This window comes from Anomalospiza imberbis, chromosome 6 (genome assembly GCF_031753505.1).
Source record: "Anomalospiza imberbis isolate Cuckoo-Finch-1a 21T00152 chromosome 6, ASM3175350v1, whole genome shotgun sequence".
Classification (NCBI taxonomy): domain Eukaryota; kingdom Metazoa; phylum Chordata; class Aves; order Passeriformes; family Viduidae; genus Anomalospiza; species Anomalospiza imberbis.
In genome coordinates this window covers 44,209,865-44,232,975 of record NC_089686.1, presented here as the reverse complement: position 1 = coordinate 44,232,975, position 23,111 = coordinate 44,209,865, and the positions used below count along the sequence as shown (strand labels likewise).

Below are 23,111 nucleotides of genomic sequence, written 5' to 3'. Positions count from 1 at the left end.
CCCTCTTTCACCACTGAAACATCTCCCAGGATATGCCTTTTTCCTGGGCTAAGGATCTTTGTTTTTCTAAGGCACTTGCATGAACAAGCACACAGGTCCATTTATTTATACAGAAATAAAATTAACGTCACTAACAGGCATGTAAGCAGTAAGAAAAATGTGATACCTGCTAATGAGGGACACATTGTACTATCCAATGGCTGGGTTTCTTTGTGGTTTTTTTTTTTTTTTTTCTTTTCAAAAACCAGAACATTTCTACAACTTAGTGTGTTAAGGTGGGTTATAGCAGGGATTTTTTGGTATGTTTTACAGGATTTATCTCTAAAAAGAAACCAAGGAAGGCAAATGGCCACAAGTTTTGTCACTCATTTACATAAAGCAGCAGATACATTGAAGAACATTCTGTTATTAATACATGGCAAATCTAAATTTTCTAGTATTTAAGTCGGTGTGTTTTATCCCTTTGATTCTGGAAACAAGTAAACTAATTTAAAGTTAAAAAAATAAAGAGACATGTATACAAATTAAGTGAAAACTGCAGAAGTTAGAATATACATGACTTCATGCAATGATCCTATGCTTCCTCTCTAGAAACACAGAAGATTTTAGAAGTCATCCTTTGTTGAAATAAGCTCTTCCATACTACTGACAAAAAAAACCCAAAAACAAACCACAACAAAAAAGACACATTTAATATACTGCTAAGGTTTTAATAGATGATCAAGAAGGTGCTGACTCAGTTTCTTCTCCAGCTACTCTTCAACAAACCTTGCTCTTGCTCACTGTGCAGAAGTGTTCCCTCCCACCAAGAGGAGATGATTGGCATCAAGAAAGCAGATCACTTTGTACAGTTTTTGCTGAGGTTAAATAAACCCATGATGTCAACCATTGCTTTCTCAATGTTCTTTCCAAAGCGATGAGAATCCTTTAAAAACAAACAAACAAAAACCAAAACCAAATACTTGTACTGTCCATCAGCAGATATTTTTCAGGCAAAAGAAGAAACTTTCTAATATTTTGTAGTGTTGGAGCTTCTGAAATTCATGCACCTATTTTACCATACAATGGGGGTTTTAATAACAGAAATTTTAACGCTACACAGATTAATCCAGGTTTATGCTAGTACTGACCAATGAGTTCTTCATGATGTGTTTACCTTCCTACAGTCAGAAATGGGATCATATCCTTTTGAAATCAGATGCATGCATAGCTTTCTGCTACTTTAAAATAGCTGGGTTTTGATACTGCTTTTCCTACAAGATTTCGCAAAAGCTCATTTCCAGAAAACAAAGGAGTGTTCAGTGAGTGGATGACTAATGACCAGGAAGTACTGAAAGAGCAGAAAAATTATTTTTGAGTTCCTATCAGAAATGCTGAATCATTTGCCACTGAAAAAAGAATTGGAAATCAAAATGACAACTTTCTAAGTGTAAACAAAACAGGAACTTGTTCTGTTTGTTCTAAGTATTAGATGAATGGTACAAGAAAGAAATTAATATTACAAATGTAAATTATTAGTTACATTACAGGATCTACTTCAATGACCCTACTAATATTAAGGCCACACACACAAAATGGCTGCCTTTTCTGTATGAACCTTTGACTTGACTGATAAGTAAAAGGAACAGAGTGAAATTTAAAGTACAAGTTAACAGACATCTGAAGAACAATTTAAACTATGAAAAAACAAAGTTGTATTTCCTAATCTTTAATGATTAACCAGAAGCACCATAATCTCCTGGACAAGTTAAGGTCAAAAGAGGAAAACTAGGTCAGCTACGTAACCCTGAATGAACTCAGCATATTTAGTAAGGCCATAAAAATATAAAAGGGAAGGATGAATTGAACTCAAAGCAGTCCTCCACAACAGCAGCATATTCAACATACGACATCTACTATCCTCTAATAATGGGTGTTATTTTAATAAATTTTTGATTAATTATTTCTTATGCACAGATTATAATTTATGGGTCAGCTTTGTCCAGCATTATTTAAACCAGGAAGGCTTAAATAGACAGCATACATTTTACTCTGTCTTTACAGCTGCAGCCTGAGACAAGTCAATCAAAACTGTAATAAGAAAAACCAAGATATGCCCATCTTTCTGTTTAGGGCACACATGCGATCATTTCACATGAGTTGCAGGGAACTGCACATATGTAAAGATGATCCTGGGCCACGTGTTTTCTTTATGCTTGAAAGTGTAACTGAAATAGAATATGGCATCCTTTGTTCATAAAGCTATTAAATTTATACAGCTGGAGACAAAAAACTCCAATAAAGCGGCATATATTGATAAAGAAAAACCACATTACTTATATTTTAGACAATGAGTAGAACAGTTCTATAAGCGCACAGCAGAACAGATTTATTGAACCATGGGAAAGGACTGACTCTTACCGTCTCAGAACAAGATATTTTGCTGGAGACATGGAAATGGATAGAATTTTCATCCAAGATAATGTAAGAAACACCATAACCATCATCAGCCACCTACAGGAAGAAAGAAGATAAAAACACCTTCTAAAGTTTTTGTTTCTCCTTCATTCTCAATCAACTTATGTACAATTAAGAAGTTGTTGCAGTTTTTAAAATCAGTTGCAATTTCCTCAAGTAAAATTTCAACTTCTATATTTAATGCATAATTTCTGAAGATTGGCTTCATTTAAGGAATAGATCTAGTCTCATCTGAAGTGCATGGAATAACGACTTTCTGAATATTTGTCTGTAATATTTCCCAGCTTTAACAGTTTGAAATAAAATACTTATTCAGGTTTGTTTTTTTTTTTTTTAATAGAAAGACAATAGAAAGTTCTGGTCCTAAGCAGCTATACAGCTTCAGTGCTTAAGCAGCAAGGAATAAATTAGTTCAGTTGTAACCTAAACAATCAGCATCCTGGGATCATTCTGCAGATGTAAACAAACACAGTTCTCTTCTGACTCTACAGCAAACATGTGTTTCTGAATACCGGTATCACAAGCAGAGGTCTGGTCCAATTTCAACATTAGTAGCATTAACTGCGCCAAGTTTCAGACTGATGTTATATTCAAACTATGCCTGGTAAACAGAGATTATCCTCATGTCACCCCTCTTTCATGTCTTTCCTAACTCAAAGGATCACAACCTTCCATGTCCTTGCTGCCAATGCTGCTAAGCAGTCTGACAGTCTTCTCACTCTTCTCACTGTTAGTGCTTCAGAGATAAACTCTACTGAATGCTTAAAAAAACCCTTTAAAACCAACAAAAACCACATGCATGGAAAGCTGATGTACTGAATCTCTGGGTTAATTCAGCAAACCAAATCACAGCTTTTGTAAACACAAACAAAAGGAAAACAGTGTTAGAAATTCCTGCAGCCAAAACCCTTTTCTATTGCCTTTTGGGCATTTGGAGTACTGACTTCATAACGGCTTGAGGAAGTCAGTATCTCAGGAATGAGCAGTATGGCCACAGCTAGGCCTCCTTGATACTGCAAGTCAAATTAATTCCAACTTCAAAAACTACTGAAAGCTTTATCAGAAACATGAGTAAATAAACATCAGCAATTTAACACACCCCACCTCCCATCCCCCGTCTTCCAGCTTGACAAACCAGCCAAAATACACTAGACTTGTCACCCTGATTTCTGTGGGGCAAAGAGCAGTCCTGTGATACCTCTCAGTGTTCCTTCAATAGAAACACTTTTTGAAAACAGATGAATCTGTTAAACAGCCCCATAAAGGCTGCTTAAGAGGTCTTGTTGACACCTATATTCTCATCAATGGCCAAGCTTAAATACCAATAAAATTTCACAGCAAATAAGCAGCTTGTCAAATTTCTAACAATACATTGGTTTCCTGAAAGTCTACAGAAGCCATAGAACATGACTGTATTCTTGACTTGGCTATTATTCACACTTAGGAGGGCGAGCAGAACAATGGCGGAATGTATGAAAACATTTATTCATCAAGCAGGAAATATAAAAATAAGCAAAATATAAGTACTTTTACAAATCCCAACCTTAAAATCTAGTTTAAGTAATAAGGCATTTGTCACTGTCAATGACAGCCTGATGTACAGAAGATCTGGGCACAGGTAATGTGATAAGAACCCCAACTTCATCAGATCTCTTTGCCATGGAGCCCTGTACCACATTTCATAACTGTGCACTTCTTTAAGAATAATCCCTTCTTGTAGGGGATACCAGAAAAAGGTGACACAGATTTTTCTGAGCACCACCACATCATGGTAAAGTAGTAAGTACATGCATTTAAAAGCAGGAGCTGCACCTCTGATATGCAACAATGAGGGATTACAGAGCTGAAATTTTTTGACTGGTGTCTTGGAAGTAAAACTCTTTTTTAGTGGGTACTTGTATTTAGGAAACATACCGGTCCAAACCCTCCACCAGAGGATAACATCTCCGGGTTCTTCTTCAGATCAATGTGCTGCTGGGGTGTCTGACTCGTTGACAGCCTCCAAGGTTCTGACAAAACCTTTATTAGATATGAAAGAGAGGCAAACAAATAGAAAACTCTGTTTAAGAACATACAACTTTCTCAAAAACAAGTCAAGATAGCAAGTGTTGTAACAAGTGCAATATTGCTTTATGAACTGTTAGAAAACACTTTATAAAGCACTATTAAAGATACCTCCCATTTTAATGGAATGAAAACCTAAGAAGCTTAAATAAAACAGTTAAACTTGTCCTGATATGGAAACCATTAACATCTGAGGAAGTGATGTCAACTCCTCAAAGAGAATAAAATAGAATTTCAATAGAAATACTACTTCAAACAAGAACCTGGTCTACAGCCTTTTAACTTACACACAAAAGGTCTTGTTTTAACAAGACCATTATTAGTCATATTCAAATCCCAGGAAGATCCTACATCAAGTGAGAAGCTTGTAAAATCTAGAACAACAGATTTTGAAAGTTTGTGGAAACTGTAGAAAGTTGTTTTACTCTTGACATTTTGGAGAGCAAACAGACAAATGTGAGTAGCTTCATTTTGAGGCAAGGTGGAACACATTTTTTCTTAACCAGAAAAAATGAGGAAGTGTGGTGTAATTATTTTTATAAAATCCAACCTTAAAATCTAGTTTAATTAATAATTTGTCAGAGTAATATACAACGACATTAATGCCATATACAGCTTAACTCTTAGTAACTTAAAAGGAATTGAATTTGTCAGTTTCACAAGAAAATTCTCAAAGAAAACAGCCTCTGTTGTACTCCCTTGAAAATACACAAAACCCACAAGCAAAAAATTTTTTTTCAATACTGACTATATATTTCCTGCAATTCTAAGTAACATGTATTATGCTAAAAAGCTCACTGAAAGCATTCTTCCAGGTCTATCAACAAATGTATACATAAAGGAAAATGAAACCAACTCAACAATTGATCAGCAGATGTTAAACAGCACTAGCTGCAATTTTACCTTTTTTCTTAAGAAAACCAGAGCTCTATAAGTATCTTGAGCAGATACCACAAAACACTAACTCACCAAAGGACTATTTACAGCAATGAAGAGTTATCAGTAAAAGCCACCTACTTCCTTGAGGAAAGGAGAATCTACAGCGAGGTACTTGGACACGACGTAAAGGCAGAAGAGGTGGCGGTCAATGCCAGCTCCGGTCATGGCAAGCCGATACAAGTGCTGATGTTTGTCAGCTGCCTGCCTGAAGAACTTCAACGTGTTTTCTCTCTAACAAATAAAAAAAGATTAAGAAAACTCAGTTAAGTGAACTGCATTAAGTCTGAAGGTGCAAAAACTAAGTTACAGCATGGACTCTCAAGCCCTGAGCACTTAAAGGTCAAGTACAAGACAAATGACCTCCAATAGTATCCCCTGGCTTTTCAACCTCATGTATTTAATTTCAGGTATTAGCAAGTGTCGGCTAGTACCTGCTGTAAACTGCGTAATGAAAACTAATTTGTATTTTAAGTGTTATCTAACCCTACCATCAAACATGATTACAACTCAAGCTTCCTCCATTATTTATAGTTTCTATAGATACTGGTCTTAAAGAGTTATAGAGAGCAAATCTCCACGTGATTTAAGAAAACAAACTGCCAGAGCTATTTTAGAAGGCAAACTGCCAACACTGAAGGTACAGAGGTCCATAAATGCTGGTCATCAAAATCAACATATAGGAGCAACTACTTCCTTCCTGTGAATTATTCTTGCTTCCCTATCAGAAAGGAAAGCTTAACTGGTATGAGATTAGTTGTTCTACAAATCTATGTTTGAGCTTTAGAAGGCACAAAAATTTCACAAGTAATCACAGTTTCCTGGAGTTCAGAAACAGGTAAATCAGGTTATATTTGGTTAAGTTCTGCCATTCTTTTTTTGGTATGACCCAGAATTTCTGCTTTATTGACAGAAAACATGGACAATTACCTTAAGCAGCTCTTCCTTCCTAAAAAAAAAAGCATCACTCTAAATGCTCAAAAACTATTTGGGGACTTACATGGTTGCCTAGTGCCTTATGAATTATGACAGAATCTTAGGTTGGTTGGGTTGGAAGGGACCTTTAAGATAATCTCATTCCAACTTCCCTGCCACAGGCACAGACATCTTCTACTAGACCAGGTTGCTCAGAGCTTCCTCCAGCCTGGCCTTGAACACTAGGAATGGGACATCAACAGCTTCTCTGGGCAACTTGTTCCAGTGCCTCGCCACACTCACAGTGAAGAATTTATTCCTAAAACCCAATCCAAACCTACTCTCTCAATTGCACAAGGCACCAACACCATGAACTTACATTTTCAGTTGGGTCTTCCATGGCTTGGACAAAACGACAGGACTCAACCGTGCACGAACGAACCGTTTCGGTCCTGCCTTCTCGGAACAGGCGCGTCATGGACGCTTCATACGTTAAAGAAAACTTTCCCATATCCTTGAAAACGGGAAAAATAAGAACTTAAAAGTTTAGATAGACTTGGCCCCTCTTTCTTAATCAACAGTCCCAGCTAAGCACACAGGCTATGAATAACTCCACAAATTAAACTCAACATTTAAGTTTTCAGTAGCCCATTAACCCACTTACCTGAAGATAATAAAGACAAAAATAAGATTAGCAGTAGGATTTGATAAACACTAACAGAACAACCAGACTAACAAGGACTACACTCTGCATTTCATATTCAACCTTCTTCAGTTTATAAGAGAAGCTAAATGTTGCTACACTGGTCTTTTCTGACAGTACATTACAGGAAAGGAGAACTAACAGAAGAAAATACAGGTAAGCATTTCTGTTAATCCTCTTCGGGACTGTCCATGACTACTGCATCACGTGTGACTAATCTAGAAGGTAAATTTAACATTGTTTAGATTACAAACATAGCTACTAGAAGTTTCATATCTTCTTTCTAGTCCAAAATGCCTAGGGATAGACCAGCTAAGCAGAAGAGATAAATTCAGAAATGTATCAAGATGGGAACCATTGTAGAATTGATTTTCCAGCTAGTAATCTGCTTAGGGCTTGTATCAATTTGCATTGAACGTCTTTAACAACCTTGTACAAGCAGTGCAAGACTACTCTACACAGTCACATGTTTTGGTCACAAACATGCTACACCCAGCCTAATGAGGCTGTGTAAGGCAGAAACAGTCTGTTCTTACCCGATAGTGAGCGAGCTGCAGGGCAAGTTGCACAAAGGCATCAGGGCTGGTTTTCACTTTCTTTATTAGTCCTTTCCCAAAAGCATCAAAATAAAATGAACAGAAGTCCACATCATCTGCTAGAGCCACAGCAGTGCTCAGAGACTTCTCAATCACTTCCTGGCACTTAAATAAACAAACAAACAAACACACACCAGTATGTATATAAGCATGTATTCATGGTATTTGAGAAAACGAATGAAAAAGTACAAGTATTTTTAACTGTTAAACAGAAAATGCTTGCCTTTATGCATGCCAGTAACATCATTACCTAAATAGTTTTCCTTTAGAGAAAGAAAAGAAGCTATCTTTGCTAGAAAGTTAAAATTCAAAAAGCTAATAAAAAGGTTTTAAGCCAGTACACATCCAAAAACAACTCTTATAAAACCCACCAGCATTAAAACGGTTCAGATCAGAAGAATATAAAAGAATGGTCTACAGTTACAGAATGGTATTAGTAGTGTGGCTTCCAAGCTCCCATATATGCTTAATTAAATACATCACCAACCATTAGCTTTTTATTCAAAATTAAAATCCAAATAGGCAGTGGCAGTTTTTCTAGAAACTCAGGCAAAAAAAAAAAAAAACAAAACAACTTAGAAAAATCAAACCTTATTAGCTGTATTATGAACACAAAAAAAGACAGCTATTCTAAAGGAACTATTAGACAAGAGTATTTGTTGTGACAACAGTAATGAAACCTCAGCAAGTAAACATTTATTTTAATACAGTCACTATTTAAAAGAGGTAGCCATTTATTTTTGTCATACTGCCAACCAAGAAAGCTTCTAGTAAAATGTTGGCATTTCCCAGTCAGAATTTTTAAAGACTGAGATCAAAACCCCCTGATTTTCTAAGCAAACTCAGTAATGGCTACAACACAAAGTACACAACCTACAGGACTCAAAGGAATTTAGAACTGATTTATAGGGTTATCAATAATTACATGAATGATTTGACCACCGGGGAAAAGAGACTTTTCTTCCTCATGCCACTAAATCTTATCTACTTACTTCTTCTGGAATTTCCCATTGCAGTTTGGTAGGAATGGGAATATTTGGATTGGTATCTCCTTTGCAATGTCCATCTACTGAATAGCCCAGTTCAAGAAACTCAGTTGCCATCACATTCTGCAAAGAATGATACTTCTTCAGAATTGCTTCAGAACTTCTCCAACACATTACTTACTGTCATGGAATTAGGATTTCATTGTGAAAGAAATATAACCTATTTTCACTACACAGTGAAATAAAATATACAATCCATTTCCAAATACTGAAAACAACTGCAAGTGAAGCCCCCAGTTTTACAAGAAGAACACCAGATGTGCATCAAACATTTATTCAATTACAATGGTGCATTTTGTTAGATGCTACTGATTTAATAAAAACCTTTTCAATTCAAAACCCACCTCAAACTAAGTAGAAGTAAAAAACTCAATTCAGTCTCGGACTTCACTACCTTTCCTCAATTTATATTCTAGAGAATTTCTTCAAGTTTGTTATTTGTCAAAACTTATCCATCAAGGAATAATTTATTTCAGAGTAAGTGCAAATCTCTGCAAGAACTCAATTATTTTTAAGATTTGTATCCCTTTCAAAATTGCAGTTTATTTTACATGTGCACTAGAGCTCCTGGGTGGGAAAGAAGCATGTTCCCAAAATGAACAACACAACTTGAACAGACAAAAAAGGCCTTGTCTTATAAGATATCAAGCATCCTCATGTTAAAAAATAATCCAGAAACAACAAACCCACATACAAACACAAAGAATTATCAAAAGATTTGAATCTGCTCAATATGGAAAGAAAAAGCGTGATGATTTATTTCTGATCTCTAATTTCATTTTCTCATTTCACTTAATGGTCAGAACATGACAACTATGAAATAAAGCTTAGTCCATTCAATTATAAAAAGACAATCTGTAAAGAACCAACAACTTTATAGAAAATTAAGTCTTGTTTCAATCATCTTAATTCTTAGCAGAAAATGTACCAACTAATATTAAGTACAGATATATGAATTAAGCATATAATATCATTCACTAAAAGCAAAAATAGTATCCCTCTTTCATTGAGATAGTCTACACTGCATTGTCATGTCACTCTCAAATTAGTTTGGTCTTCTTTCTTCTCTGGGTGGAGAATGTAATGAGGCTTTTTTTTTTTTGTTCTTATACACATGGAAACACTTCTATAACAAAACTCAGAAATTACTTGAGGGACCAGTTAGACTCAAGACCCATTTGCACAAATACAAACAAAATCAAAATTAAATAATGTTTTTGAAATAGTTTTAATTTATTTGAGTCATGTAACTGTTTGTCGGTTTAAGCTTCAATACAAAAAAGGAAAAAATGAAATATGGTTTCAAGAATTAAAGTAAACATATGATGAATGCAAAGCAAAGTGAATTTATTGCATTCATGGCAAATAAATACAAGAGATAATGTCAACAGCATATCAGTCTGCATCTTAGCAAACTTAGCATCTTAGACAAAAAGTTAAACTGTGTATAATTTTTTAAATTTTAAAAGTAAGCATGGGAGTTTTATAGCGCAAAAAAGCTTAAGAGCTTTAGGAGAATGTACATACAAAAAATACGATGCCATATCAAAGAGGCAATAATCTGTGGGTTTAAAACATGAAAGAAAAGGTAGCTAGGGAGCTGTATCACTTTTCTGTGAAGACATCTAAACTTACTAAAATGCTGTCCTTGAAAAAACAGCAGCTTCTTAAGCAAGGATTTGGGATCTTTCTCAAATTCTACAGTTGCTGTAGACATAGGGTAGGGCCCTAGCCACTCATCAGCAACGTGAATGCAAGGGATTGGAAGCCGCTGCTGACCTTCAGGGCTTCTTCAAGCCCCTACCACATTATCTTCTGCATTAGCTCTTTGTGCCAAACACCTACCTCCCACAGGTGACCAACAATAGGAGCATCTGCCCAGGAGTGCTCTGCATTCAGACCCATTTTGCCATTTTTGAATACTATAAGAGTGAATGTCTTATCAAACCACCTACAAAAGAAATCAAGATTTCTTTATGGTTTTGTACATTTCAAAAGCAGTTTTGTATTGTAACTTCCTCTCCCTCCAAAATTCACATTCAAATGCACTGGAATTTATGCTTTTTTATTTAAGAACATTTAAACAGACAGAAATTTGAACCTTGTGAAGTTCAAAAAGGCCAACTACAAGGCTCTGCACCTGGGTCAAAACAATGCCCAGTATCAACAGACTGATGGATTAATGGATTTAGCAGCTCTGCAGAGAAGGACTTGGGGATGAAAAGTTCATCATGAGCTGGCAAGGTGCACTTGCAGCCCAGAAAGCCAATCATGTCCTGGGCTGCTTAAGAAGCAGCGTGGCCAGGAGGGTGAGGGAGGGGATTCTGCCTCTTTACTCTCCTCTGGTGAGATTCCACGTAGAGAGCTGTGTCCAGCTCTGGGGTTCTCAGCACAAGAAGGATGTGGAATTGTTAGCTGGGTCAGAGGAGAGTCATGAAAATAGCAGGAGTGATGGAATACTTCTCCCATGAAGGAAGGGTGAGAGTTGGGCTTGTTGTTCAATCTGGAAAAGGCTCTGGGAACACCTTCTTGCAGCCCTTCAATATATAAAGAGGGCTTACAAAAAAAGCTGAGAAAGACTTTTTATCATGGCTCATAGTGACAGGACATGGGGCAACTGAAAGAGGGTAAATTTAGATGTGTTATAATGGAGAAATATTTTTTACAGGGGGCTGGTGAGACACTGGAACAGACTGTCCAGAGAAGTTGTGGATGCCTCGTCATTGCAAATGTTCAAGGTCAGGTTGTACTACACTTTGAGCAATCTGATGCAATGAAAGTTGTCCCTTTCTGTTGCATAGGGGGTTGGACCTAGATGAATGTCCCTTCTAACCCAAACCCTTCTGTGATTCTGTGGAATTTATCAACTTAAAAGTCATCATTAAATCATATGTATTAGCCAAATTCTACAAAAAAGGAAGGCATTTTCCACAGCGTCAATACTGCACCTGTCATAACATTTGCCATGTATCAGTGATTTTGCGTAAGTATCCAGTGACCTCACTGGGTCCTCTTTCTTGTACCCCTGCTCCATGTCATCCAGTGTCACAAAAAATGCTGCTTTCTCAACAGCATCTAAGGACTGTTTGTTCTTTCCACGGCTAAAATAAGCCTGTCGAGCTTTAGCCCATGGTACTCTGTAAAAAAAAGTTGGTTTATAGACAGATTACATAAATTTGTCGATGTGTGATTACCATTAAAATCACTATGAGACATTACTCCTACTTCTGTGGGATTTGACAAAACTACTTTCTTTGCATGTAACCTATGAAAACCGTAAAAAGCTCTGACCACACTTGTACAGTGGAATCCTAGGAACCAATTCAACTCATCATCACACACGTTCAAAATTGCACCCTCAGAAATTCAACATTTCTGCACATGCAATACCTACAGCACAGATCATCTACACTTAAAACTAAACAAAAGAAAGTACTTAAAACTAAACAAAAGAAAGTATCTATTATAAGGAAGAAGACAAAAGTAAAAATAATAATCTGCATATAGGATTGCCACTGCAAATTTTTTTTAACTCCACACAATTACAAGTGACTGAAGCACTGTTACACATCATCAATATACAAAATCAGTGAGCAAGGAATAAACAACTGACTGCAGACTATTGTAAAATTCTAAAGCCAATATCCAATGATTATGTTATGCAATGATTTCTAAATACTTAACTTATTTAAAAAGTAATAACCACCATACCTATCTCCTGCAGTAAGAGCTGCAAGTTTCTCTTCACCAGGCTGAGGTTCTGAATCATCATCAAGAATTCTCTGTATTTGCTGTTCAATTTCTCGGGGTCTCAGCAATCTGCCATCGTGGTACAGCCACACTTTGAAGTAACGGCCCTTGTGATACACAACAATGTGTTTGCTGTCTTTCACATGCTGGAGGGTATCTAGAATTGCAATCACTTACGTAAACACAAAGCTGAACTCTCAAAACAGTAATGCACTAAATAACATCAGATGCCTATTGCATGCACTACAGGTTATTTCAGCACCCTGTGGTATTTCATCACAAAGATGTCCGCATGAAACAGTCAAATACCCAGATCTGACAATCATTTCCATATATAGCATCATCCCTTTCCACACTAGAGGCCACTATTAAGCAACTAAATCTGTATTTCTGTATCTGAAAAACGAGCACTAGTTGTGTAGTCTGGTGAAGCAGCCAGCAAAGATCATGCTAGATGAGTATCTGGAAAGGTATTTTTAAATCATTTGGACTCAGGTGCTAGACAACTCATGGAGAGTGTTAACTCAAAATTTATAACATCAGCTTTTGTTTACATTTGTGCTGGCAGATGCACAGTGAATATTCCATATATGGCCAAAATGAGTAATGTTATGTGCAGCAGAAAACTAGGCCACATTTTTTTCCTCATTTTATATCTACTTTGCTTAACTGGGATAAGCCTAAATTTAGTCATAAAGGCATTGTATCAAACCACAGGTGAAGTCATTCACTCCATAGCATGTTTTGTCAAAAATGACTATTTAATAACTGCTCAAGTGACAGGATACAATGTTCATCAAGATTTTATCTCCAATTAATAGGAAGACAATTTTTTAACTTTTTTTCCTCTTTTGAAACTGTAATATACATAAAGTAATTGAAATCAGGGGACAAGGAGTCAAGCTGTTTATGAGAATGTGTGAAAAATGTCTTTGGAATTCACTTAGACATATACAGAATGTTTTTCCTTTAGAGAAGACATAAACAGAATGACACAATTGTTTTTCCTTTAGAAAAACAGAAACAAAGAAAAATAGAAAAAGTGTAATAGGAAATGTGAAAAGCCTAGGAGGAAAATACAGTAATTATTATTATTATATTGACTGTAGTTTAATTTCAAAGACTTTAAACAGGAGAAACTTAGGAGAACCACTAAGATATACAGGATGTATTTCAATCAGGTGCCAGTAAGAATGAGCCACTTCTACACTTCTGTGTAAAGCTCATTTTAGACTCAAAGAAAACCAATGCTAAACTGAAACTGTTTATACCTTTTATTTTATTGACAACAGGGAAGAGGCAAGGGTTGCACTCTCAGTACTTGAAGTATTGCAGTATTCTAAATAATAGTAGCTCATAGACTAAAGTTGTCCAAGAGAGATTTAACGACCTGCTTGTCTCTTTAAGCGACTGGTTATGACACAGAGTAATGACACCAGGGATATCCTTTTCTTCAGTTTGCAGATAAAGCAGTCTGAGGCATAGCTTGAAAAAAATTCCTCAACAATCTAGCAAAGGCCAGCAGCAGAACTGAGAGAAAAGTCCTTATCTGACACATGCACCTACTGCTTTACTATCACTTCTCCCCCTTATCCAACTTCTTACAGCAAATGTCAGCCCTCCAGGAGGGAAGAGTGGGCAGATCCCTGCATCTGTTTAGAAACACTTTGTTTTGAATTCTGTAGTTGAGTGGGTGTAACAAGTTTGAAGGCAGTTTGAAACATTAGAGTAAGTTACAACCTCGCAGAAAGTAAAAAAAAAAAAAAAAATCCTGTCTTCAAGTGGCAGCCTGTATGTGCAATCCCAGTGGAGGTGACCACACAATAACTCCTGCTCCTGTTTCACTGTGATGCTGCCACAATGATGCACTGTTGGGTAAACAGGTGAAATCAGTTCTAAGAGGCTCTTCAGCATACAACATGATCAGAGAAGCCTAGATACAGCTTAAGCTTTTGTAGAAAAACACACCAGCACAAGTCTTCACTAAAAGCAGCTGTGAAGCCCTCAAAGAGTAAGGAAATGAATAACAGTGTTTTCTTCCACCTGCTGATTACAATAAGTTCTTCTAGATGCAATCTGAGTCCACTTACAGTGACAGAACTTAGGAAAAACAAAAAAAAGCAACAAAAGATGCCACTTTTAATATGAAGAATGCAAAAATCAACTTGAGCTTGGAGAAATAAAAGTAAAGACTATTTATAAATTCAAAAACAGGACAGACAATATTATCTTGAAGTTGGTTTTTAAATTTAAGTAAAGGAGAAAAACCACTAAAAAAGCTTCAAAATCTCCTTAACATGAAAAACATCTAGGAACTTTACAGCAATCCATTACATCCTGAATCTTGGAACACAGTATTGATATACACTTGTGCCAGTTAGATCTTTATCTGGAAAACCAGATTTTTAGTAGAAAAGACACCAAGCTCTGAATTCCATCAAGGTGCTTTTTCTGCTTGGCTGGCCTTGCTTACCTGATTCCTCTCCCGGGATACGGGAAGTATTAAACATCCTTTCCCACTGAGCTGAGCAGAGTGGAACAGTGGATCCCATCAAAAGAATCTGTGAAGCAAGTATACATTAAAATGTCATTTTGCATATACAATTAGAAAATTAAAAAGTAAAGAAAAAACCCCAAGATCTGGTTAAACAAAGGCTTCAGAATAGTAAGATTTGTAATATAGTGTTGAGTTTTTTCCTCCCTGTTCATGGTCTTTCCTTAAAACTACATGTGGAATATTCCATGGCTATTCCAGAACCATTATTTTTCCCCCTTCCACCAAAAACTCACCCTCCAGGAGGGAAGACTGGAGCTAGCTAGCACCTGAAATCCAAAGAGCTCTCCATGGGTAGTCTGGATGCAAAACTTACACATGCAGCATGCATTACCCCTCAATTCATTCTTTTAAGCTATTTATGGCTATGTAGGAACAAAAGTTCACATTTCTCAGACTTGTAGTTCTGTACAATTAACCACATCCCTTCGATGATCTTGAAAAAAACTACTTAATTGTTTCCACACTATTTGTTTACTACAATACACAGCCATTGGATAGTACAGTAACTCAAATGGGATTTGCCTATCTTTGCTACCTAGAAATTAGTGCAACACAAGATGTTATCATCAGAAGCTCCTACTGGCCCACTCTTGGTGGCCTCCAGACCTTTATCCCAACCATCCTGTACTGTATCCATACAATTCTGTATTTTTGACAGTTGGTACTTTCTGCCCATGTGCAATTCAAGTGATAACCCAGACGATTTGGACCACAAAAATTCGTAACAATAAGACATTCCTCTCCTCTCCCATTCTGAGAACTGGTCAGCTTCTAACAGATTGTGCTGGAAAAAGATCAAAAGCCATTTAAACTGATATACATACTGGCTTGATTTCTTGTCTGTCCAGTTTTTTCCGATAGAGCAGGATGGCATGGATAACATTACCAGCTCTAGCTGCCTGCAGGGTTGTGGGATATAAAGAAAGGAAGTCCTGTAAAGTAGATAAGAATCATAAGTTAATGATTACCAGGCTACATTAAAAAAACCCCAAACCTGATAGTATTTCTCATCCCCTTCTTTAACGTTTGTTCTGGACAATGTAGAAAAGACTTCAAAAATTATGAAGTGCACAAGTGCAGTGAGCTGATGTAACTTTTCTTCTTCAGTACTCACAATCTCCTTAAACATTATTAATCATTTGAGTAGAAGAGACAGTGCTACATAAAACTCGATCCAAGACCATCATATTTCTTTTTTCCTTTTTATTTTCAGTCTTTTACAATTTTACTTCCTGTACGTACATTTGCTAGTATGAGCACACGCCCTCTTCAGCTGTGTTACCCATGAAGTTCTACGTGGAGCTTTTGGAAGATTGCTCTTTACAGTAAGGACAAAACTGTTTAAGTCATTACTGCACGGGTTTGCCGAAGTGGCAGCTGTGCTAGGGTTGTTAAGATGGGTGTATGTGTCACATACTTAAGTATGTGACGTACTTGAAGGTAGCTGAAGACACTGGCTGCAGGTTATACCAGAAGAAAAACAAAGGTTGTATCCTCAGTAGCAATGGATTTCTAAGCAGAAAGACTCCATGAAGTAAGATGCCTGCCAGAAATGTTACAGTTTCTAAGCAACGTAAGGTGTTTATAGGATTTACCTACCATTGCAAAATAGTTGCTATTAACCATGATTGGTCCACGTCCTCTAAGGTAGATATATTCTTCCCACCAATCACTAACCTGCAGCAGGAAGGAAGAACAAAAGCAGTAAGATCTCATCATTTCCAGTTTATGTCTTCTATATTGATGGCCCCACAAGACAACATTCCATCCAAAAGTGGGAAGGAAACTGCTAGTACTTAAAGAGACAATAATCCCCGCCCTGCTAATTTCTATCAGACTTCAGGGAAGATGGGGAAAAAAGGGTGAGAGAACTAAACTAAATCCAGCTATATCTCTCTGATAAGGTTTCAAAGAAGTCATGATCTACATATAATATTTAAAATGTATCAGATCTCCTGAATGCTTTACAGCCTTTGCCAGGACAGATTAGGATACCTGGGTGAAAGTACGTTAGATAATATATATCAAGAAGGAATTAACATTACAGTTCTCACTATGATGTTGAGGGTTGGATTTTTTTTTTTTTTTGGTAAGAAAGAAAAAAAGACAAGACAGCTCAACAACTCAAGTAATACAAGTCTTTATTTTTCTTATATATGCCTCAGCTGCTCTATATTAAATAATTGCTATAAATCATTCTTCTAAACTACCTTGGTAGCCAGCCCCATTATTGAGTTATCAAGCTCAACAAGCAAATAAACAAAACCCAAAAGCAATCATAACAGTAAAATACTCCAGAATAACAAAACATAAAATAAGGATTGAATTTTTCAAGTTTCATTAACCTTTGCTCACCACACTGTTTATCAAGTCACACAAATTATTTACATGCAAAGTCACATGTACTTTAGAAAAATATTAAGCAATTTCAATTTCCTGCTTTTACATTTAAGAAACAATGGAGTTTAAGCCAAAAAGAGCACCAGGGAACAAATAATGTAATTTGAACAACCGAACCTGTTATTTATCTACTTACATAATTGGTGGCCCACCAGGATTTTAGCTTCAAATACCACTGAAGCCTTGGTCCTAAATTAAAAGCAAAATCTTGGGCAAGACCTTCCATTCTTTTGAACTTTTCGTCATCCATAAGTGGTCGAACTGACTCCAGATACTAGAACACAAGAAAAGAATTAGCATCGGTACAGGAACTAATATGAAGCTTCTCACCATTCCTACATAAAGCACTTAAACCGTAAACAAAGATTATCCAGTCTCAATCCATAAGGCTGCTAATACCGTGTTTTTAAAATAAGAGTATATGCTCTTCTAAACGTCTGCTGCAAGCTTCAAAAAATAAAATATTTTTTCAGACATTTGTGAGCAAAACACAAGTGGAAGAGGTAACTTTTCTAAATATTTTCACTCCAAAGGGTAAGGCATGGTGCTTCTTCAGCAGCAGACATTTTTTTTTCTCTTCTAAAAACCAAACCTTCAGTTTCCGTAACATACTGCCATATTTACCCACTTCGCTACAAGGTTTTGTGTTATAACACGCCCATTTAATAACACTGTACAACTGGGGAGGGTAACAAAAGTGTGCTTCAAACACCCTGGAAATCACACTTTGTGGCACAGCCTTACAACAGGCATCTTGTCATCCAGTGTGAATCACACTGCCTTCAAACTGCCACGAGTTTCACTGGTTTGTCACAGCCTTTATTTTCATTTCCATGAAGGAGCTGGAATCTGTTACACCATATTAATACCACTATGCAGTTTTTCATGAGGCATGGCAAAAACACCCCAAAAGGCATCTAGGTATGGATTCTGTGTTACTAAAGAAAATAAATTGTTGAATGCACATACCCTATTAACTGTGTCTTTAACAGCTGGAACTGGCAATCGTGGTAAAGATGTCTGGAAACTGTATAACATGGGTTTGCGCCCTGAGAAAAGTTTTACAAGGGTCTGAAGAAAAGCAAAAACAAAATACACACACCAGATTATTAGGTTCAACAGAAGAAAAATAACAGTAAATGTGTAATGTAACTCCCAGTCCTTTTCACTGGTAAATTGTACTGTACTAAATTTAGGAAGCTACCCTATTGATCACAGTTTCACAAGTTTAAAAAAAAGGCCTTGACAGAAACTCATTTCCTCAAGGTTAAACAACATGGCAGTGGAAGAGCAAGATAGGCATGGTCATTCCTGGCTTCCCAGTCATCATCCTGTCACAGACAATATTGCTGTTTACGTAGGGCACACCTTGATCTCAATACAAATACAGTTACTTAACATTTCTTTTCTTCATATATTACCCTCTGGAAAGATTAAAAAACTCACGTCTACCAGGTGACCTTTTACTGTATTACATAGTAGACAGAAGAAACATATCTAAATTGTGCTTCAAAATACAATCATCATCAAGCCTGTGACTCAGCTAAGGCTTCTAGATAACTACAGTAATCTTTTAAAATAATAATTATGCTTTTGTATCATGGTTTAATGTTTTCCAAAGTTACAGCTCAACATCAATAATAGGATCAATGTTACAGGGATTTAATTCAAGCATGAATCAATCTCAAGTAGTCTACTGCATGATTTGAACATACCAAACTGTGCAAGCATGCCAGTGTTACACTCAGTGCTTGTGTTACAAAAAAAACCCCCAGCAATGAAACAAAAAAGCCAGAGAGAACTTAGCTTCAGATATTACAAAATCTCCTGTGTTCCAAGGGAGAGTGAAAACAGAAGCAGCTTTTCTGTCCAACACTACTTTTCAGTTGCAGCACACACTAAGCTGAAATTCTAGACCATGCAACTTCTAGCCTACTCATGAAAGGATTTTGACACTGCTACCCTATTTCAGCATGAAAGTCAAGTGACTTGACTTTCCAACAAGCCAGTGGAACTTTTACTGTCAAAGTGTAATCTTGGTCCAATACACAGGATAGTATATAGAAGCCAACAGACAAGATAGAATAAAACAGAGGACGTAATTTCACTACTAAATTCTGAAAACTCCTAATAAAACTGTTAGAATGCAGAGCTTTTCCTCCCTCTCAGCTGTCTGGGTCAGCACAGCTACAGAAGACAGTTTTAGGCAGCACAAAACAACTAACAATTGCAGAGTATTACCATCAACAAAGACCTCCGTGCACATGGGATGCAGCACTGTGGTCTGCCAATGAAATCCAGTTGTGCTTCAGGACAAGATAATTTTGGAAACAGGTGGGAAAGAAAAAGCTCAGCTTTTCATCTGGAAATCTAATTTCATACATGGAGACAATTTTATTCCAAAACTCTTAAGCCAGAAAAGGCTAAAATTATTTTAAGAGAGTACCTGCTCAACTGACAAAAACCAGCAAACACATTTCACAGTATTTATGCATAAAGAAAATTGGCAATAGAGAATTTATAATAGCTTGAGACCAATAAAGTGCTCTGACAGACACACACATTTCATTACATCTCTGATTTCATATGCAGACACAGCAAATAATGCCATTCTAACATGTTGCATCTCTTCACACACAATTACCACTTTTAAATTTATTTTTTAAAATGGCAACTAATATTTGGATTTTCCCCTAACACTGATACAGGAAATTTGATTTTACAAGATGAAATACGCTGATTAAAAGTGCCACCAGACTTCCAACCAGTCTGAAAAATCACTTTGTACTGTGACTGAAATGAGAGTTCAGGTTTTTGATCTTCATGATCATCTGAAGAGAAAACAGTATTACAAAAATCTAGAAAGCTAGGGTAGTTGGAGCTGTTTCACTAGTGAAGTCAGTCTTCTCTTTTGCTGGGTCTAGTTAAATAGACCTTCATAATAGGTATAGATTAGACACTGTCGGGCATACAGCTTCAGTGTTCTGCACTTTTAAAACATAGACAATACACAACAAAATACATATGCAACATATATGATAGACAAAAATTGCTAAATACAATATGCAACAAAGCATGGTAAGTAGCATTACAGTTCATACTGTTTTAAGGTTGATAAGGCAATATTAAGAGCTTTGAAGTATTTATCTGGTAGGACATGCTGAAAACCAAGGCAGCTACAGCTCCAAGCAATTGACAGAAAGCCTTACCATTCAGAGCCTCTGGACTGTACCAGTTTGGGTCATGAGGCTGCTACCGCTTCCAGGAGAAACCATCAATTAGAAATTTCATTTGAACCAGACAAACATTAAACTCTACTTTAGTGTACACTATTCTGGATACCTATCCTTGAATAGCTCCCATAGTAAATCATGACCTGTGCTTAGTTTAACATACATCTGGTAATTTTTGAGGCCGCAGAAACTAATTTTATCACAGTATGGAAACAAAGCTATTTCTACTACAATACAGACAAAACTGAGATGAAACAACAGAGTCCAAGTAGCAAAACCTCACTTCATCTCTTGCAGCACAAAGCTGCAAGACATCTATGTTTCCTCACTTTATACCTATCATATCCTTTAATAATCCTTTTCCAAAGCACCACAACAATCCACAGGAGACATACCAATCTCACCTTATCCTTATCTGAAAACTGCCTAACATGCTACCTACACCTTATGCTTCTTCCCCAACTAATTTTGGAGGCTTACCAGCAAATTGGTTGAAAGGACACTCAGCAATATTTTCTTCAAGCATAAGAATAATTTTATAATGGATGACTAGAAATCCTAACATTACAACAAAGAATTAGGGGAGCACTTTCTGTGAGGACAAGATTCTTTGGTGCTGCAGCTGAAGTTCTTCAACTGTACTTGCACACAGAGAAAAAGGAGGTATTAAGTCACACAGGCCCAAGGCGTTGGACAATTTAGAAGTTATTCTTGAAGTGTTTACTCTTCCTTCTAGAAGGCCACGATGAATAGTTTCATTACAGCATTAGAAGGGTCACAGTAGAAAAAGCTACCTAACAGCCTCCTGTCCCATGACACAAAAAAACACAAGAAAGAAGTGAAACTACAAAATTTTCTTTTAAGGCTTTGAATACTTATCAGTTAGAAATTAAAGATGAAACAAAGCCAACATATCCTTACCATCCAAAGCTTGGTGCCAGCAGTAAGCTTGCCATGTTCAGAGAATATCCAACCATGGTAGGAGAGCAGCATTTTCAGGGAGTAGCGCATTGTGACGATAAGGGCAACCCAAAGCCCTGTGCCAAAAAGTACTCCACTCACAATGTTCTGTGTTTGGTTTGACATATAGCCACTATTTCAAACAAAAGCCAGCACATGCCAGTTAGTGTCCATTTAAGTTCCAAAGAGAAGCTGCTAATGCAAACGTAAGTCTAATAGTAGTACAGACAGGCGTTACACAAGCTTTATGCTTGCTAACCCTGTTTTCATAAATTCCATTCCAAACACCTTTTTAATGCAGCAACAACATCAAAGGCCATAAAAGTTCCCAAATGTGCTTCCCAAATACCCAGAACTACGCAGCAATACTGGTACAACCTCCCTATTTCATATCCTCATACAGCTGTTTATTTGGCTTATCAAGTCACAAAGGTACTGTTCCAAAATTGATACATTTTAACAGGAATAGCTTTAAGAGTAGCTGCAAATAAAACTGATTTCCCTTTAGAGAAACATGAACATTTCAGTCTACTTACGTTGTATCAAGTGTTCGGTTGATCTTGGCTATTATTCCTAAGGAAGGATCAATTTTAGCATACATGGTTGACATCACACCCACAACTACAATAAGCCAGCTAGATGGGCTAGCAGGGTAAACACCGGTGATAATTCCGTTCTGGAAAGAAAAGCCTTCACATAATTTTTTCATACCAAAGTGACTGACTTCATATTACCATGGAAAGAAACAAAAATCAACATATTTAAGTCATTTAGTTATAAACAAGTAGTTAAGATTATCCAACATTTTCTTACATGAGATTATCTCAGCTGTAGGGAATGGATTTACTTAAGTTTGATTACTACAGAAAATTTTAACAATTATATCAACAATGAAAAGAACTTTTACATTCTCTTGTAGACACCACTGATCCTGCTGCAAGTCTTATTAAAATACTGAAACTAACAACTCTAAAACAAATGACACTTCAATAATTTCAACTTGCACTGAGTTAGACCCTTCTACATGAATACATGGCAAAAATATCATACCGAACAACACACTGAGAACCAGAATTAACTTTTTTATACAATTTAAACAGTTCTTCTCATGTCTTTTTAAGAAAATTTTAATAAGATTTCTGTTAATATGCGTATGCTTTTGAAAAAGATGTTGAAGATAACCCCCTAAGTCTTTCACAACGAGGAACCTTATTTACCATAAAGGAAAAAAAAAACAGTTTTCCCTAAAATACTTGAATAAATTCATAAAACATTAAATAACCCAGAAATCTGGTGGACTGGACTAGTTCAGCATACCTTGAATCTGATGAACTTCTTCTTCCATGAATGGACACCAGACAGGTAAATCTGTTTGAGTGCTTCATGGCTCATACGCAGGTCAATCCCATCTGGAGTTACTGTAAACTGAAAAGCTACTGCCTGATGAGCTTCTGCCATTTTCACAGAGAGAGTTCTGGCAAAAAACAAAGTTTA

At 36.5% G+C, this 23,111-nt stretch overlaps 1 protein-coding gene across 2 annotated transcripts; it reads right to left on the bottom strand.

Annotated features, from left to right (window-relative positions):
- Positions 1-670: 670 nt before the first annotated feature.
- Positions 671-23,108, bottom strand: CPT1A (carnitine palmitoyltransferase 1A). 2 transcript variants are annotated; one of them, XM_068193782.1, is made up of 18 exons: positions 22,935-23,108; positions 22,154-22,293; positions 21,579-21,750; positions 18,394-18,495; positions 17,561-17,698; positions 16,624-16,701; positions 15,849-15,956; positions 14,941-15,028; positions 12,429-12,624; positions 11,666-11,854; positions 10,563-10,668; positions 8,664-8,780; positions 7,612-7,776; positions 6,752-6,886; positions 5,539-5,691; positions 4,372-4,476; positions 2,401-2,493; positions 671-925 (listed from the first exon to the last, which is right to left on the bottom strand). In XM_068193782.1, exons 1-18 carry the CDS (start codon positions 23,073-23,075, stop codon positions 839-841), a joined length of 2,313 nt encoding a protein of 770 aa, XP_068049883.1. In that variant the 5' UTR covers positions 23,076-23,108; the 3' UTR covers positions 671-838. The 2 variants fall into 2 exon arrangements, with proteins under 2 accessions (XP_068049883.1, XP_068049884.1); XM_068193783.1 differs by having other exon boundaries at positions 22,154-22,340; positions 22,935-23,088.
- Between the last annotated feature and the right edge of the window lie 3 nt (positions 23,109-23,111).